Below are 17,097 nucleotides of genomic sequence, written 5' to 3' on the forward strand. Positions count from 1 at the left end.
TTTGGATTTTGGAGAGGAAAACAGCTTAGGGAAATCTTTACTTGGTGTCCTCATGTTGACACAGCAGAGGAAAATTATCTGTGCCTGTAATGGAAGATCTCAACCCTCCTCACAAAAGTGGCTTTTTACCCTAATCTCCCCATAACAACTCCATCCTAAGTCCTTAAAGTCTTACCAAGTTATAGTCTATTTTATCAAGTTTACAGCTTCCGTTTTTGTCTAATATACTCGTACAGAGGTAATGTTCAGTTCCCACATCAACTTGGAATTATTTAGGTATGATTTCAACCTTTTCTATTTCCCCAAAGCCTGCTTTTTAAAAAGGCACCTTGTTGTATTCTTCCATCTAATTTACCTCTCCAATTATGCCATAGTTCCTTTTTTCCCCTAATGATTCCTTGTAGTGTGTCTGAGGTTCAGGCTAATGACTTGTCTCAGGACATACATCTCTGAGTGACAGGGTCCATCAGAGATGGGAGACATCTCTAAGTGATCCTTTTGACACTTAGTTCAGTGTCCTTCCTTCCAGACTGTATTTAAAGTTACTCAGGAGTAAACTATCCAGCTGTATACCTAAATGGATATAAGTTGTGGACTGTTTCTAATGTTTTCTTCTCACTCTTGTTGTTATTTTAATCACTACAGTCCTTATGGAGCCCCAATAAAAGGACAGATATTGTAAGGAAGAAATAAAATGGCTAAAAAGGAAAAGGCTTCAGGGCCAAAACTCAAATCTATTTTGAAATTAATCAGCAGTTTTAGCAATAAGTCTCCTAAATGAAGAGGGTTTTAACTTTATAATCAAGGCCCAAACTAGTTGTGTTTAATGGTGCCATTTACTCATATATGATTTTCTCTTAAAGGGCTCAAATTATTTTCAGAATGAATTTCATTTTTTCGAAATGGTGAAAAAGTTGTATCCCTCAGATTTTGTATCAGGACTTTTTATAGGACAGTGAAATTAAAGGATAGTAAGTTAGAATGTGGGAAAAAGTATCCCTAGGCAAGACACGTATGAGTATTTTTAGGAGAAAGAGAATGAGTGGTATCATATGCTATTCCTTATCTCTTTTGAAAATATTTAGGTATGAATATTTGTTTTATAAAGCTGAATGACAGAATCTTTGGGAGTTCACCTTGTAAAAGTTCTTAAAACCCTCTTCCTGTGATGATTTCAATTTCAGCCCCCAAGTTCATTTAATTGACTAAGAGAAGAACATGATAGGAGAAGTGAGATTTGACCAGAGATAACAAAGAATAATAGACAGACATTTGAGAAGGCATGAATGAATTCTTGGTAGATTCTACGGAAAGAAAATCACGGAGCATGAACTATACTAAGACAGCAAACTTGGCAAGGTTGGTAAAACAGGCAGCTTCTTTCAAGATATACACTGAGAACATAATTCATTTTCTTAAGCAACATTTAACTATAATACTATATCATTTATTGGTATTTACTGCTGTAGAAATTGACAATGGTTAGTATTTTTAGAGAAAAATATTACCAATGACTTCTAATTTCAAACTTTAGGAAATGTGTATGAAACAGTGCATAGTCTCCTACTGTGGTGCTGTTTAGAACCTTCACAAAAGTCCAGGAAATAAGATGGAGTAAATGACACTGACATACGAAAAAATCATTTGAGTTTGCTTCTGATTCTACAGGTTTATTAGAACACAATCATTAATGTGGAAAAAACAGTTAAACACCAGTTAGCTCAGTTGGTTAGAGCACAGCCTTATAACCCCAAGTTCACGGGTTTGGATCCCCATACCGGCCAGCCACAAAAAAAGAGAAAAAAAATGATCTACTTTTAATCTGCTCTTCTGCCTTTCATACAGGACTAGGACAGCTGGTCTGGTGGGCTAGGGGCATCTAACAATCATTTGCAAATGTCAGGTTGGATGCTTTTGATTTAAGGGTCTCAGTATGGAGCTCAACGTAGGTGAAATCTAGCCTACCTTTATTCTGGGCTCAACCCGTCCCTTCCAAGGTCACACTGGCAGAGATCACCTCAGATCACTCTTCCTACTTATATTTAAGGCCCCACAACAGAATTTAAGCCTAATTATCCAATATTAGTCCCTATACTGCTCTGCATTTAAATTACACGTCTTTTCCATTTTCAAAGCTGTCCTCCAACCAATGTTGTTTGGTTGGGCCTCCCTTCTGTAACATCACTCCTTTTTGTTAAGTAACTTGTCTAAGCAGCATGAAAGCAGCAGGAGCATAGTCTAACCTGGGTGAAGGCGCTTCATGCAGTTTGATGCTGGCACTGCGGTCCCTCCGTACTGGCGCAGGCTCCAAGGTGGGTAGACCTGTGGCCGAGGTGGTGGTTGTCCAAGTCGATGAGACTCGTCTCAACAAGCCAGGGGGCAAACTCCTTCTCAGGCGCTAGGAAGGAGTTTGATTTTATTACCAAGCATACTTTATATCACTAACTTTGATGTAACATAGTGGAAGAAAATGAGTTTTTAATTAGAAATGAATTGATTAAACTATATTGGTTGGATATCATCTACCACCTACATTTTAATCTGGGTGCTCAAAAATTCAATAAAAAACTCACTGGCCAAAATGAATGAATATTATAAAAATACCATTTTGAGGTCCTCATTTCAATGCTTATGCAAATATGGGATTATAGAAATGAGAATCAATTAACCCTTGGATAATTTTATAGTGATATTAGTTCAATATGACTTAAGCAGCTATACGCATACATATCATATTAGTTATTATGAACAGAAGTTTTTCCTTAGAAGTCACTTGTTTGGGGCATGGGTTAATTTATATCAATTTGCACAATAGTCTATACCCCCCAGAATTATTGATTTAATTTTACTATCCTGATTTAAAAATGATATGAGCTAAATGCATGATTTAAAAATGATATGAGCTAAGTGTAAGCATCATTCACAAAATGCACTGCCTCTCTTATGATTAATGTGACTTAATCATTATGATTAATTAATATGATTAATGTGCTGGCTGGCAGGGTCTTCTGCCAGGGTCTTGTTGCCTCTTACGATTTCCTCTTCCACCACCTCCTAGGTGGGATATGTGGCACCATCAGCTTACTATTACCAGAATGAGCACCACACTCTGAACAGAGTCTGACCCTTAAAATTTAAAGTGAAGGTGTTCTCCTAATAAAGCCTCAGCAATAGTCATAATAGGTAGGACCTCAACCCACTTTTATTTGTGGCTAATTACTAGTAATAAACCAACCATGTAGGCATGGTTTACAAAGACACATTCTGCTCTTCTGAAAAGGGTACAATCTTTTGAGAAGTGAAGTATATGGCACCTTGGGATTCAAGAACAGCTCTCATATGAAATAGTTTCCAGTGTCTCTTAAAGATTTGAATATGCACCTTAGAAGGTAATTTAGTAGAAAGAGAAAGGGTCAAACAGCAGGGTTCTTGCCTTAAATCTGTCACTGAACTCAAGTCTGTTTTGAGACCCAAAGAAATAGTTAATCTCTCTTCCCATATCTTTCCTGTCACATTATGCTTGGGTATATCTTTTTCAGGGAAGTGAAGGTTTGAAGGAAACTATGAATACTAAATTGACAAAGTTATGACGATCACATTCCTGAATCAACAGACTCACAGTAGCAGGAACATGGAAGTTACTGACTGGCCACCGACTCAAGGGGACAGCTGCTTGTCTACTTAATAACTCTGCTGGATGTACCAGAGACCACTGAAATTCTGATGTTCTTGGTCTTTAATATGACTTATTTTTAACTAACACTGAGATCTGAACTGGGAGCAGGGTCCTATCTCTTACCATTTACTTTTGTAACACTCATATACGTAAAAAGAAGGAATGCGTATAAGTTTTTCTTTTTACATGTAAAATGTGAGATCACATACATCACTAAGGCCATCTTTTACTTTAAATTATCTACAATTAATGAAAACTGTTCTGAGTTCAAAACTTGCTCTGTTTGGGAAAGCCATGAGGGTACTTTGAGGGATATCATAGTAAGAAATCAAAGAGGAAAGGAATCTTCAGTTTTAGAAAGCAATTAATTTTAAACAGAATCTGTCCCAGAATGGACCAGACATTTTTGTCTGTTTATTTTTTGTTTAGTTTTTTTTTCTGCAATATCCTTATCACCTACAACAGAGCTCAGCCCATAAAAATAAAAACTCCCTGCAAGTAAAAACTTCTTAAAAGTTAAAAATAAAAAAGGTAATGCAAAAAGGTTAAATTTTCTATTTACAGAAAACTATCAAGTATGAGGACAGAAGCCTTTATGTTTCAATTTGTGTCACTTTTGTCACCATGGTCAACACCTCTTCCCTGAGCAATTGACATGAATCTGCAGATGGGCTCGGGGTGACAGGAAGGAGACCTAGAAGACAATAAAGGAAAAAGTTGAACCCTTTAAGTAGTATGTCATTAAGACCCACCTTGGGAAAAGCCAGCTTGTCTTTTTCTGAGCTTTCCTCTGAATCAGAACAGGTATAGTTTTCACTGAAGGAAACGATGGGATTGGCCCTGGGCTTGTGAATGGCCTGGAAGGTGAGCTGTGTGCTGAGCAGATTGCTCACTGCCCTCAGGGATGTGCACACGTTCGGGGGCAGGGAGGGGTCTGCCAGGAGGTCGGTGATGAGGCCATGAGCCTCTCCCATCACGGCGATGTCCACAGTTATGCTGGTTCCTGAAGACTGAGACACCAAACCAAGAGAAGGGCAGGTCAGAAAAGGCCTGAACCTGGAGGCACAGAGAATTAAATTGGGCTTTTTCACTGGAAAATAAACAGTTGACTCTTTAGGATTTCAGCACAGTAAAATTCACATCACATTTCTAGTCCCCATTTTGATAAAAATTTGCTCTGGCTTTATTTTAGCCCTTTTTGTGTTCTAACATTTTTTAATGCTAGAACTTGGTAGACCATGTTTGAAGAGATTAAAGAGATAAACACTAGTTTTTAAAAGATGAGATGTTTCAGAGAACTGGAAAATAACTTCGTATCAATCACTCATTATGAAGACCTCAACATTTTACATGTATATAACTTATAAATTTCATTCTGAAAGTAACATTACATTAATATACCATAAATTTTTAATTGTGGTAATATTTTAATGTGACACTTGAGCTTCTAAAAAATCAATAAAAGGCAAACTTGGATAAAGGTGTATAGATAATTCAAATAAAATATAAATAATCAAATAGGGATGAAAAGCTACTTGCCTCCCTAATAATTAAAATGTAAATTAATATAATAAAAACAACTTTTACTTACCAAATTGGCAAAATAATAAGAGACTGATAGCACCAAGCATTAGTAGTAGATGGGGAAATGAGCAATGAGAAAAATAATTGAATATTTTTTGGTAGAAAATTTTGCTGGGTCTATCAATTTGCAGTTTAAATGTATATATCCTATAATCTATCAAAACAACATAGACATCTGGTCTGAAGAAATACTTCTACAAATATGTAAAAATATAAAAACAGGACACAAAGAGTATATAACACTACTCTCTGATATCAGCCACCAATGAATGCAACCACTAAATGCATATTAATAAAGAAATTGTTTTCTTAAAAGTTGTAATATAAATGTATTATAAAATTCTATGCACTTGTTTAAGAGGTTTGGGTAGATCCATAAATTATTACTTGGGAAAATGCTTAGAAAATATTGTTCGGAGGGGGGCAAAATATGTCATAGAAAAAGTGAACATGTACTATTTTTATAATCAGAAAAATATCACAATTTTGAAAAAACCCAACATCCATGAAGATATCTAGTCTTGGAATAACTATAAATAATGGAAAAATTATTCTGTAAGGGCATTATATAGAACAGGTGTGTCTTTTACCAACAAAATAATAACAATAACTATAATAATAATAATGGTGACAGCTGACATTTATTGAGCACAAGTCTACAAAGCCGGTATTATTACTAGATTCATTTTTATTAGTTACAAATAACTTGCCAAAATCAGTAGCTGGAAAATGGAAATGCCAGCCTGTAAACACAAATACTTTATTTATTTATTTATTTATTTTCGTGACCGCCGCTCAGCCAGGGAGTGCACCGGTCATTCCTATATAGGATCCGAACCCGCGGCGGGAGCGTCGCCGCGCTGCTAGTGCAGCACGCTACCGAGTGCGCCACGGGCTCAGCCCACAAATACTTTATTTTCACAGCTCAGGTTCTAGACCAGTATGCTGAAATATTGAAATTTTCATTTTATATTCTGAAATATATTTGTAATTATTTAATGCATTATGTAATCATAGTGCCCCTGTTTTTTCTCTGTTGGTAGGCCTATTTATAAACCAATATAAAAATCTAAGTACAGTATTTATAGTTTTATGATAATCATGCACATTTCATATATGTTCCTACATTGTTAATTTTTTTAAATGTTCATAAAAGTGTCACTAAACTACATTAACATTTCCTTTCAGAAATATATTTTCAAGTGCATCTGTAATCATTTTGTTTCTGAAAAACTCACCCAGTGTAATACTTTGAAATAGTGAAGTTTATTCCTACCCTGTTGTTCTAATACACTTAAACTAAGAAGTCACTGCACTGTTTCCATAAAAATTTGAAAATTTAAGTCAAACTTTGTTTTCAGGACAAAAAAATAGTAAAACTTTTTGACAATGAAATTAACAGTTTATGCTCTAATTAATATTTAAAGAGATTTTTAAAATATGTTCTCAATATATAAAATTTATAAATCTGAAGAAAAAGTAAAATATGTCCATTGGCAATTAAAATTAGGATTAGAATTTTAAATTATTGGTGGAAGGACGAGTCTTTTTATATTTATAATTCATTTTTTAAGTAATAGATACATTTCTTATATACTCAGAAAAAACAAATATTAAAATTTTAATAAGTAACTTTAAAATAGAAACAGAACTGAAAATTCACCCTTTTAAGTCAATGTTAGTATTACACAGATATAGAAAGCAAGCACATTATGTATTTCATTGTCACTATGCTGCAGCTTTTGTGAAAGCAAAGGTCTTTTAAGTGAAAACAAAAGCAACATTCAAGACAGTAAGAAGTAAATTAACCATACCAGAATTGGCTAAGAAACCAAAGTGAACACTTTTACCGTTGGAAAAAAATCTCCCGACTATTATTAAGTCAGGTCCTTGCTTTACTGGTTTTCTGATTCAGGATCAATATTGTGTAACAGTCAGAAGTTACATCACCCATAAGAAGTTATCACCACTCTCTGGCTCTAATAGCTAAAGGCTTCAATGAGGCGTGAAATCTAAAACCAACAATCAGATTTGTCTGCCACAAACCCAAGACTAACCACACAAGAAATGCCGAAAGACAGAAAGATCGGCTGGCTGCTCTTCCAATAAACAGCAGGCAAGCTATAAAGACATGGGCATGCCCAGGGAGTCACTATTAAAGAATTTTAGGGGAGACGGGGCTTCAGGTGTTGATAGAATTTTAAAAATCATTTACAAAGTAGGAAAAAATTGAGTGACTCACACAAAAGGGTATTTCCATGCCTATTCAACCTTGAAAAAAAAAATAAATAATTTAATTTCTATTTTTTATTTTTAGTTCTATTTTTTTCATTGTTCATGTTTATGGGGTACAGTGTGTTGTTTCCGTACACGCGTATATTGCATAATGATTTAATCAGAATAGTTAGCATATTTACCACCTAAACATTTATCATTTACACAGAAATATTTCATGTAACTGGTGAAATCTCAGATAGTGATAATAAATACTAAATGTTAAGTTTATATAAAAGCCACTTTAAAGGGAAAGTCTTAAACTAACAGCCTGGTACTATCTGAGTGCAGCAATGAGCTATACGAAGCACAAAACCGCAGTTGACCCTTGTTACAGCGCAGATGATCAAACAAATCTTTTCCTTTAAAAAAAGTTACCAAGCAATATAAAACATTCTACTTCACAGGCTCTCCTTATAATAGAAATATTTATATTTAACATTTAAGAAAATACAAGTGTAAATCCCTAGACACTATTTAAATGACAACCAAATTTGAATTGCAGCCTTTAAATAGAAAACCTGGAATTTAAGTATAATAAACAGTGGAGGAAAGTGCGCTTTTATATATCAAACAAAAATAACTGATTCTCTCGATAAATCCACCACTTGTCAATGCACCCACTTTTTAAACATCTTCCTTTTCCCCTTTTATCTCCACCCCCCAGTCTACTTCACCATCTTCAGGATGTCCTCCTACCTAAGGCTGGATTTAGACTTTCACAAATCTAAGTGGCCTTGCTATATAGTATGATCTAGATTGCTTCCAAGTTACTTTTAACCAAAGGCCCAGAAAACTGGGGGCTATAGATAAGAAGTTAAAAAGACATAACAAATGTACTTCTAATTAACATTAAACATAGCTCCTAGACTAGATACGTATCTATCAATTCAACTATAGAAAATTTGTTTTCACTGTTACTACTACTGTGCTAAAAGTTTAAAATTGTAGTCCTGATATAATAAAGGGGGAATCTTTGAATATGCGTGGGGGTCAGAAAGAATTTGCACTCTACAAAAGGCATCTTTCATAAATTATCATAAGTTGCAAATTATAAAAAAAATCTAACATTTATGTGATCAAGTTACTAACACAATGTAAAATAAATTTATCTAAAATCAATATGTCAGATTATTTATCGTATTTGGGTTTATGTCAAAATATTATTCAGAATCACAGAATTTCTAAAGACAAAATCTTTCAGAAAACTTAGGAAATAACTATGCGCACAAGATAAACGAAAACAAAGAATCCACATCATTTTAAGAAAGTGAAGTTGCCCAAGGGAAAAATCAGAGAGACTGGAAAAATGGTGGTGTCAACAGAAATTTGTTGTTTAAAATGATTAGAGAGATTATCTAGCATGTGGGGATACGGTGGAGATAATGCATCCAATTCTTGATAAATTTCCTTTGAGGCAGTACTAGTATAATCAAGTTATAGCTCTGATTTCTACATATTTTAAAGCAAAGATTAAAATGGTAACTAATGAAATAAGTTGAATACGTCTTTTCCCCAGAGGCAAAAAATGTGTAATTCTCAATTCTTCTGACTCAGTGAACTATTTGACGTGTGATTTGCTTTGGATATTAGTTTATTCTAATTGGGGGAAAAAAATTAGAACCAGCACAAAAGCCTCTCTTTATAAGTCTATGTAAAATTTAAAGATAGCTGACAAATGCTAAAATACTAGAATTGAGAAATAATCTTGATAACTTAGTTGAAATGCTACATGTCTCAAATTAGGCCACTTAAAAATATTTTAAGTTTTATGATGTTTTCCAAAACCAGCCACAGGTTTTTGATAGGCAATACTATATCCATTGGAGCAGTCAGGATCGCTTCCTCTAAAATTGGAGAACTAGGTTGGATCTCTTGAAGGTCTCTTCCAATTCTATATGTCTAAATCATGTATCTAATAATGTTCATATACACATATACATCAAAGAAGAAAAAAGGAAATGATTTTAGAACTACTTCTTGCCATCACTAAGCATTTAAACATTTTTTAAAAGATTTTAAAATTATTACGTAGATTTAGAAAAGTCCTTGCTTTATTGATTACTAATCTTATTCAAGCTCTACCTTATAACCGATGCTGTTTCCTTCCCATGGTAAAATGCCTAGCGTACACTGAGTGCTTGCCAGGAGTAGACAATTCTCTGGAACTTCCACATTCTTCTCTCAATAGTTGAGTTGAACATTTGCCAAGTGTCAGTTTTGTTTGGTCCTAAATCTGTTTAGGCCAGTTGTATTTGTTATTGTAAATGACACATGCTAATAAAATATCTATAAGTCAATGCTTTGTGAATAAAAATGGAGTTGCTTCCTTGGAAAACTAAGGTGAATAGATTTACCTAAGCTTCACAAATACACTTTTGTAAAAGTGAGGCCCTAAAATGGATTTCCATTGAATTAGGGGAGATACAACTGTAATCACTCAAAAAGAGAATCGTAACATACCTGAAGGATTTTCAACTCAGAATGTTTTCAAGTTCCTAAGTCATTTCCACTATAAAGAAACTGAAACTGGCAAATAACATATAATGAAATATGAGTGTGGTGCATGTAGAAAAGACAACCTGGAGCTCCAATGAATACAGTGGACACATCCTCAACGAGAAACATTCTTGGCTTTTCATCAAAGGATGTGCAAAAGCCTGCATATTTATATGTGTGAAGTTAAAATACATTACCAGAGGTATGGAAAACGTATCTCATATTTTTCTGATTCTCTGCTTTAAAAACTTTTTAAATTTCCAAACCAACTACTGGTCTTAAGTACGTCTGTTAAGCATGTCACAGCTATTCATTACCACTCCTGGAAAAAGAGATAGAAAGTGAAGCTTGGCTTATGAATTAGCATATGGAGAACAAAAGGGTACAAGTGCATGTTTTCATCACTTATATAACTTGTAATGTTGTGTATGTGAGAAGTTGGAAAGCAAAATTATAAAGAGTTGAGATATAAGACAGAAAGTTTTATTCATTCATTAGTATCAAATATTCATTTTATAGGATAGTATATGGGGTTTTTAAGGACACAAGATCTGAACTCAGACTTCCTGTGTTCAAATTTCAGATCTAAGATTTGGGGAAATTCATTTATTTCTTTAGTTCTTGTTTTCTCATCTCTAAAAAGGGGTTAGTAATAATATCTACTGTAGAGTACTGTTGATGATTAAATGAGATCATGCACATAAAGAGCCTTGGTTAAGTGTTTGGCCCAAAATACACGTTTGATAAATATTAAACATCACCAATATTATTATTATTATTTATATTTTCTATTTTATTGAAACATACTGATTGTACATATTGATGGGGTACAGAATACATGTATGCAATGTGTAGTGATCAATACATTTATGTAACGTGCAGTGATCAAATCAGGAAACATTATTATGATTGCATTTAAAAAGACTGTGTGTGCAAAGAGATGCATATTGTGTGTGTGGGTGTTTGTCCCCTACATGTAATGGGCCAGTAGCTCCTTTATAAATGAAGACAGAATAGAGATATGATTTTTCTACCAACAGAAGCAAAGTAGAATGATAAAATAAAAAACCCAGATATTTAATATTTCCACTTCTTATTCTAGATACAGTCATAAAGATTGTATTCCTTACTCCCAAATACTCATAGTAGTTCTGTGATTAATTTTAGACTCTTAAAAAGAGATTGTACAAAAGCCCTGGTTTCAGTTAATACGCTTGATTGCACTGGTATGATTTATGACACAGTATGTGAAAAGAATTCTAAAAGCAGGCATCTTAGCTCCATTGTTGGAAGTATTTTTTTCTTCTATTTAGTCATCCTGGGAGGCACCCTGGTAGGCAAACACAGCATGGGAAGAACTTTCTCAGGGTGAAAAGGGAGTTGGGATAAGAGAGGAATAAACAGTGTAAGAGATGACACATAAAAAGGAGTCACTGGGACTTCTCTTACCCAACTTTGGTCCTTGGTGCTGGGAAAAGATGTGTGAAGGGTTTTTAGAAGCTGTTCCTTTTACATCTCTATAGCACAATTTACCACCCCAAGCCCTCTAAACCTTTTCCTAGGAGGCTGTTATACTGGGAAATCGTATCATGGTCTTTAATGTACTAAATTAATTTAGAAGATGAGCTAAATTTGATAAAATGATATTTGATATATTACTGGTTCTGACCTCAGAGCCAGCAAAATTGCATATGTGTTTATACTTTCATAGGATCCATTTATAATTTTAGACTTGAAGTCAGTTGGGAAATTTTTAAAAAATGAAATCATGTGAAAATTTTGCAGTAACTCATTGTAGGCTGAACCTTGGCTAAAGGCCATTCTAAGGAAGCAGATGTTTGCTTATTTTAATTTTCTGGCAGGGAATATGAGTTTACATTTGGATTTTCTCCTTAAGATAATATGTATGTACAGTAGGAGGAAAACATATAGGGCCCTTCGTCAAACTGCTTTCCAACAACATCTGTGTTGGAAGGTCCCGTTGAGATGTGAGACACAGCAAACTTCAGCAGTTACCAGAATTCTTAACTTCCTTCTCTTTTGATAATCAAAGAGCATTCCAAGTGACCAAACGGGAGGTAGTCCACGGCCTTATGTCCTTATATACTTCTCTACAATCTATCTGCAAATAAGCTAAACATTGTTCAAACATTCCCCCTGTTTATGTTTTCTAAGTACTTTCCAGACTAGCGAATTCACCCAACAACTCAAAATTAACCCTCATCATCGAATACAGTTTTGTTATTTAGGAAATAAAACGTACTCATTAAATTGCTTACTCAAGTAAGCACCCACATCTTTGAGAAGATAACCTTAGCTGCCTTTGCCTTTCAGGCTGGTTCTCTCTTTTTCTCCTAATTAGAAAAGATGAGGTGGCTGGCAATGAGATGAGGTATTCAGGCAATGACTTATTCATGTGATTTCTCCCACAAATGAATGTGGGAAGGATTGGGTAAGTATAAATAAAAAGCATTATTATTTCTGTTAGTGGAAGAAATGAGAAGCAAAGAGAACTTAGCCGGATTCTCTAATGTGAGCACGAGTTTTTAAATATTATAGGAACAATTAAGAATCTATGAAATAGGTTAATATCCAAAGCATGTAAGGAGTTCATATAACTCAATAACAAGAAAACAAAAAACTCAACTAAAAAATGGACAAGGGACTTGAATAGACATTTCTCAAAAGAAGACACACAAATGGCTAATGGATATATGAAAAATGCTCAACACTGTTAATCACTAGGGAAATGTAAGTATCATCTCACCTGTCAGAATGGCTTTTATCAAAAAGACAAAAGATAAATGTTGGCAAGGATGTGGAGAAAAGGGAACCCCTGCACCCTATCGGTAGAAATGTAAATTTGTACAGTGATTATGGAAAACAGTGTGGAGGGTCTTCAAAAAACTAAAAATACAATTACCATATGATCTAGCAATCCCACTTCTGGGTACTTACCCAAAAGATTCAAATTGTTTGTCGAAGAGGTATTTGCACCCCCATGTTCACTGCAGCCTATTCACAACAGCCAAGTTATGGAGTCAACCTAAGTGTCCATCAACAGATGAATGAATAAAGAAAATGTGATATGTGTACCTGATGGAATACTACTCAGCCTTAAAAAAAGAAGTAAATTCTGTCATTTGTGACAACATGAATGAAACTGGAGAACATGAAGCTAAGTGAAATAAGTCAGGCACAGAAAGACAAATACCACATGTTCTCACTTACATGCGGAATGTAAAACAATTGAACTTGAATTCAAAGAAGCAAAGAGTAGAAAGGTGGATACAAAAGTTGGGAGGTGGGGGAATGGGAAGATGATTGTAAAAGGGTACAAATCTTAGAAGGATGATGGGTTCTTTTCCTACTTTTTAGTTATATTACATGGCATGGTGCAGTGGGCTGAATGGCCCCCCAAAATTATTAAAGCTTAATTCCCACTGTAACTGCTGAGGGAGGGAAATCCTATTATGGCAATTAAAACGTAGGGCCTTGAAGAGGAGATTAGAGGACCTGCCATAGCGAATTGTTTAATGGTGGTCATGGGCATGGTTTTGAAAGCTTTAAAAAGAGAGCACGTGAAAGTCTCTCTCTCTGCTCTCCTATCTGTCCTGTGAGATCCCTGCATCACCATCACCACCAAAAAGGCCTTCCTTCATCAGATGCATTTCTTGGACTTTAGACTTTCCAGCCTATGAAACTGTTAAGCGATACATTCTGTTTTCTTACCAATTACCCAGTTCCAGATATTTTTTTTTTTAATTTTATTATGTCGATATACATTGTAGCTGATTATTGCTCCCCATCACCAAAACCTCCCTCCCTTCTCCCTCCCCCCCTCCCCCCCAACAATGTCCTTTCTGTTTGCTTGTTGTATCAACTTCAAATAATTGTGGTTGTTATATCTTCTTCCCCCCCCCCCCCGGTTTGTGTGTGTGTGTGTGTATGTGTGTGTGTGAATTTATATATTAATTTTTAGCTCCCACCAATCAGTGAGAACATGTGGTATTTCTCTTTCTGTGCCTGACTTGTTTCACTTAATATAATTCTCTCAAGGTCCATCCATGTTGTTGCAAATGGCAGTATTTCATTCGTTTTTATAGCTGAGTAGTATTCCATTGTGTAGATGTACCACATTTTCCGTATCCACTCATCTGATGATGGGCATTTGGGCTGGTTCCAACTCTTGGCTATTGTAAAGAGTGCTGCGATGAACATTGGGGAACAGGTATACCTTCGACTTGATGCAGATATTTTGTTATAAGTAACATAAATGGACTAATACACATGGTGAATATTTTTAATAAGAGTACTGTACATTTCAAAATTGCTAAGATAGTAAATTTCAAATGTTCTTACCAGAAAAAGATGTTAAATATTTGAGGTGATAGATATGTAAACTAGCTTGACTTAATTATTCTACATTGTATTCATAAATTACAACATCACTTTGTACCCCATAAATTTATACAATTATAAATTGTCAATTTACAATAAAAATGTTTTTAAAAAGAATCTTTGAAGTAAGTATAAACTCAGAAAGTTGATGAATTTGATGTGGTCTTTTGTTTGTTAAATTTTAAGAATTGCTATTGAACTTGAACTTGAGGCTTCTATTTGCTGAGCCTAAAAACAATTTCAGTGAACAACAGATGGCAGTATTCTGCCTTTTTAAAGAACTCTAATTGTCTGATGGCTCTTTTTGAATGAATGCTGATCCATGATTAACAGGGAGAGTTTAATTTCTTTTTTCATAGAAAACAAAAATACACTAAAAAAAAGAAAAAGAATAACTTACATAAGACTATTGGTAGAAACTAATGATAAATTAAAATAATGCTATAATCTTCAGGATCTAACTTTCAAAACATTTTAGTTCTGTAACCTTTCTCCATTTTTATAAGACCCATTAGAAACATGACCCATTTCCATACATAATTTAAAGTTTTCCACATGTGATTTTCTGTTGTGATTCAAATATTTATAAGACATAAAACATCAACTTGTGCATTTGAACACAATGGTTTTGTTAGCTTTCATTAGCATTTGTTTTATCATCACTGGACTTTTTCCTGCCTTGTATGCAATAGGCACTTAAGATGCTACTGATTTGTTTCTACTACTTAGTCCAAGATATCTTCCATGAACTTCTATAGTAGCATCTGAACTCAACTCTATGTAAATACCTGTTGGGGATAATCCTTTACTTCACACACCAGAAGTACCAAAAAATGAAAACAGACAAAACTCTGTGGGAGCTGTAACTTCTGAGAAACCTTGCTTCTCTGACCAGTTCTCGCATGTATTCATAGACCCTCTTTGCAATAGCACTTGTCACAGTTCTCAATTCCACTTTTGGTGTGTGATTATATGATGAAGGTCTGTCTTCGTCCTTTAGGCTGAGAGTTGCACAAGGACAAGGGGGATGCTAGGTTTCCTTCACCCACTTAACTCTTCAGCCTAGTATAGCATCTGGTGATTTGCAGACACTCAATAATACCAGAAATGACAAATGCATAAGTAAAATACTCTAACCTTCCAAAGATAAGAAAATTCCCTCTTTCCAATTCTGTGGCTTAAGGAAATGTAAAAAGACAAATAAATTACAGTGTTCAAGGTATTTCCTTAAAACAAATCACTATACTTACTGGAAGCTATCCTAAAACATTCAAACTTCTAGCACAATTTCATGTTCTAATCTCACACTTAAAATTAAAATAGGAATTGTTCAACTGGAATACTGAAGTAATGAACAAAAACTATATTTAACAAATTAATTCTGGAATAAATACTATGCAGAAAGTATGAAACTGCCAAGGAGAAGTAATTGTACTGATAAAGGAAGCAACTCTACAAATTTTTCTGTAATCTGGTACATACATGAAAAGAGTAAGTGAAGGAATAGGGTGTATAGGTGAGTATTTTCTGGAAGAAGAGAAAATCTTAACAGGCATAGATGTAGAGAAAGAATGGCCTCTTGGGGACAAAGATCAGTCAAGTACAAAGTGCTCCGGGCTGAAAGGATGAGTCTAGAGAAGTCTGAGGGAATAGATCACGGCAGGAACACGAGCCACATTCGTGAGCTTTGATTACTAAAGGCAATGAGTAACCCTGCGGAGTAGTGACCTCATCAGAGTGAGGGCAGAGAGGATTCAGGCTGACTCTCAGAATCATGGCTTGTGAAGACAGGTAGCTAAGAATCTTTCATCAAGTTAGGTATCAAAGGAGAAGTAATCAGTTCTGATGGGGATGCTGAGGTACTCTGAATAAATATGTGGTATCCATGGGATTATTCAAGTTGCACCTCAGGAGAGAAATCTGGCTAGAAATACACATTTGGGCATCAGTGACATATGTATGGTCATTTCAACAACATGCTGCCATGAAAGCATATAATGAGAAAGGAGAGATGAACTGAGGGCAGGACCAGAGTCTACATCAACTGTTAAGAATCAGGCAGAAGAGAAACCCATGAAGGTAAATGAGAAGGGGAAACTGTGAACTAAAAAAGTATAGAGACGAAGGGCCGAGGAAATGTATTTGTCAAGAAAGAAGAAATGGTCAGCAGCACCTAGTGCTTGAGATATTAGTAAATTCTGAAAAATGCCCATTAGTTTAGTAACTGGAAGGTTACTAGTGACATCAGAGAGAACAGTGAAGTAGCAAGATTGCTAGCCACCCTGCGGTAAATTGAGCAATGAAAGGAAGACATGAAAATGAAGATAATGTAGGCAATGCTCATGAAAACTAGCTGTGAAATGGAAGGTAGAGATATGTCAGTATCCAGAGAGAAACAGGGTTTAAAGAGTTGCACACATGAGCAAGCAGAAATGTTGCAGGGGAGAGCTCATAGTGCGAGAGGTTTAAAGCATAGTAAAGAGTATTGAACGATAAACAGATGACGATCCACATGGAAGTAAGGGGTAGTGGGAGCAACCTTTCACAATGGGAGATATTTTTTCCATGAAAACAGTGAGAAAGAAGAATGTTGGTAGGCTTACAGGTGATTAGTTAAAGTTCTTATACTTTGGCTTTTATTGACTGTAAATTAGGCAGTGAGT

The 17,097-nt window shown here is 35.0% G+C and overlaps 1 protein-coding gene across 2 annotated transcripts in view; it reads right to left on the reverse strand.

Moving 5' to 3' along the window:
- PDE3A (phosphodiesterase 3A) overlaps positions 1 to 17,097 on the reverse strand; it is a 281,335-nt gene that overhangs the window by 47,307 nt on the left and 216,931 nt on the right. For both annotated transcript variants that reach the window (XM_063075636.1, XM_063075635.1), the window contains exons 3-4: positions 4,429 to 4,686; positions 2,244 to 2,398 (exon numbers count right to left, since the gene is read on the reverse strand). In XM_063075636.1, coding sequence (XP_062931706.1) covers positions 2,244 to 2,398; positions 4,429 to 4,686 — 413 coding nt within the window. The remainder of the gene's footprint in view (positions 1 to 2,243; positions 2,399 to 4,428; positions 4,687 to 17,097) is intronic.

Source organism: Cynocephalus volans, chromosome 12 (genome assembly GCF_027409185.1).
Source record: "Cynocephalus volans isolate mCynVol1 chromosome 12, mCynVol1.pri, whole genome shotgun sequence".
In the NCBI taxonomy this organism is placed as follows: Eukaryota; Metazoa; Chordata; class Mammalia; order Dermoptera; family Cynocephalidae; genus Cynocephalus; species Cynocephalus volans.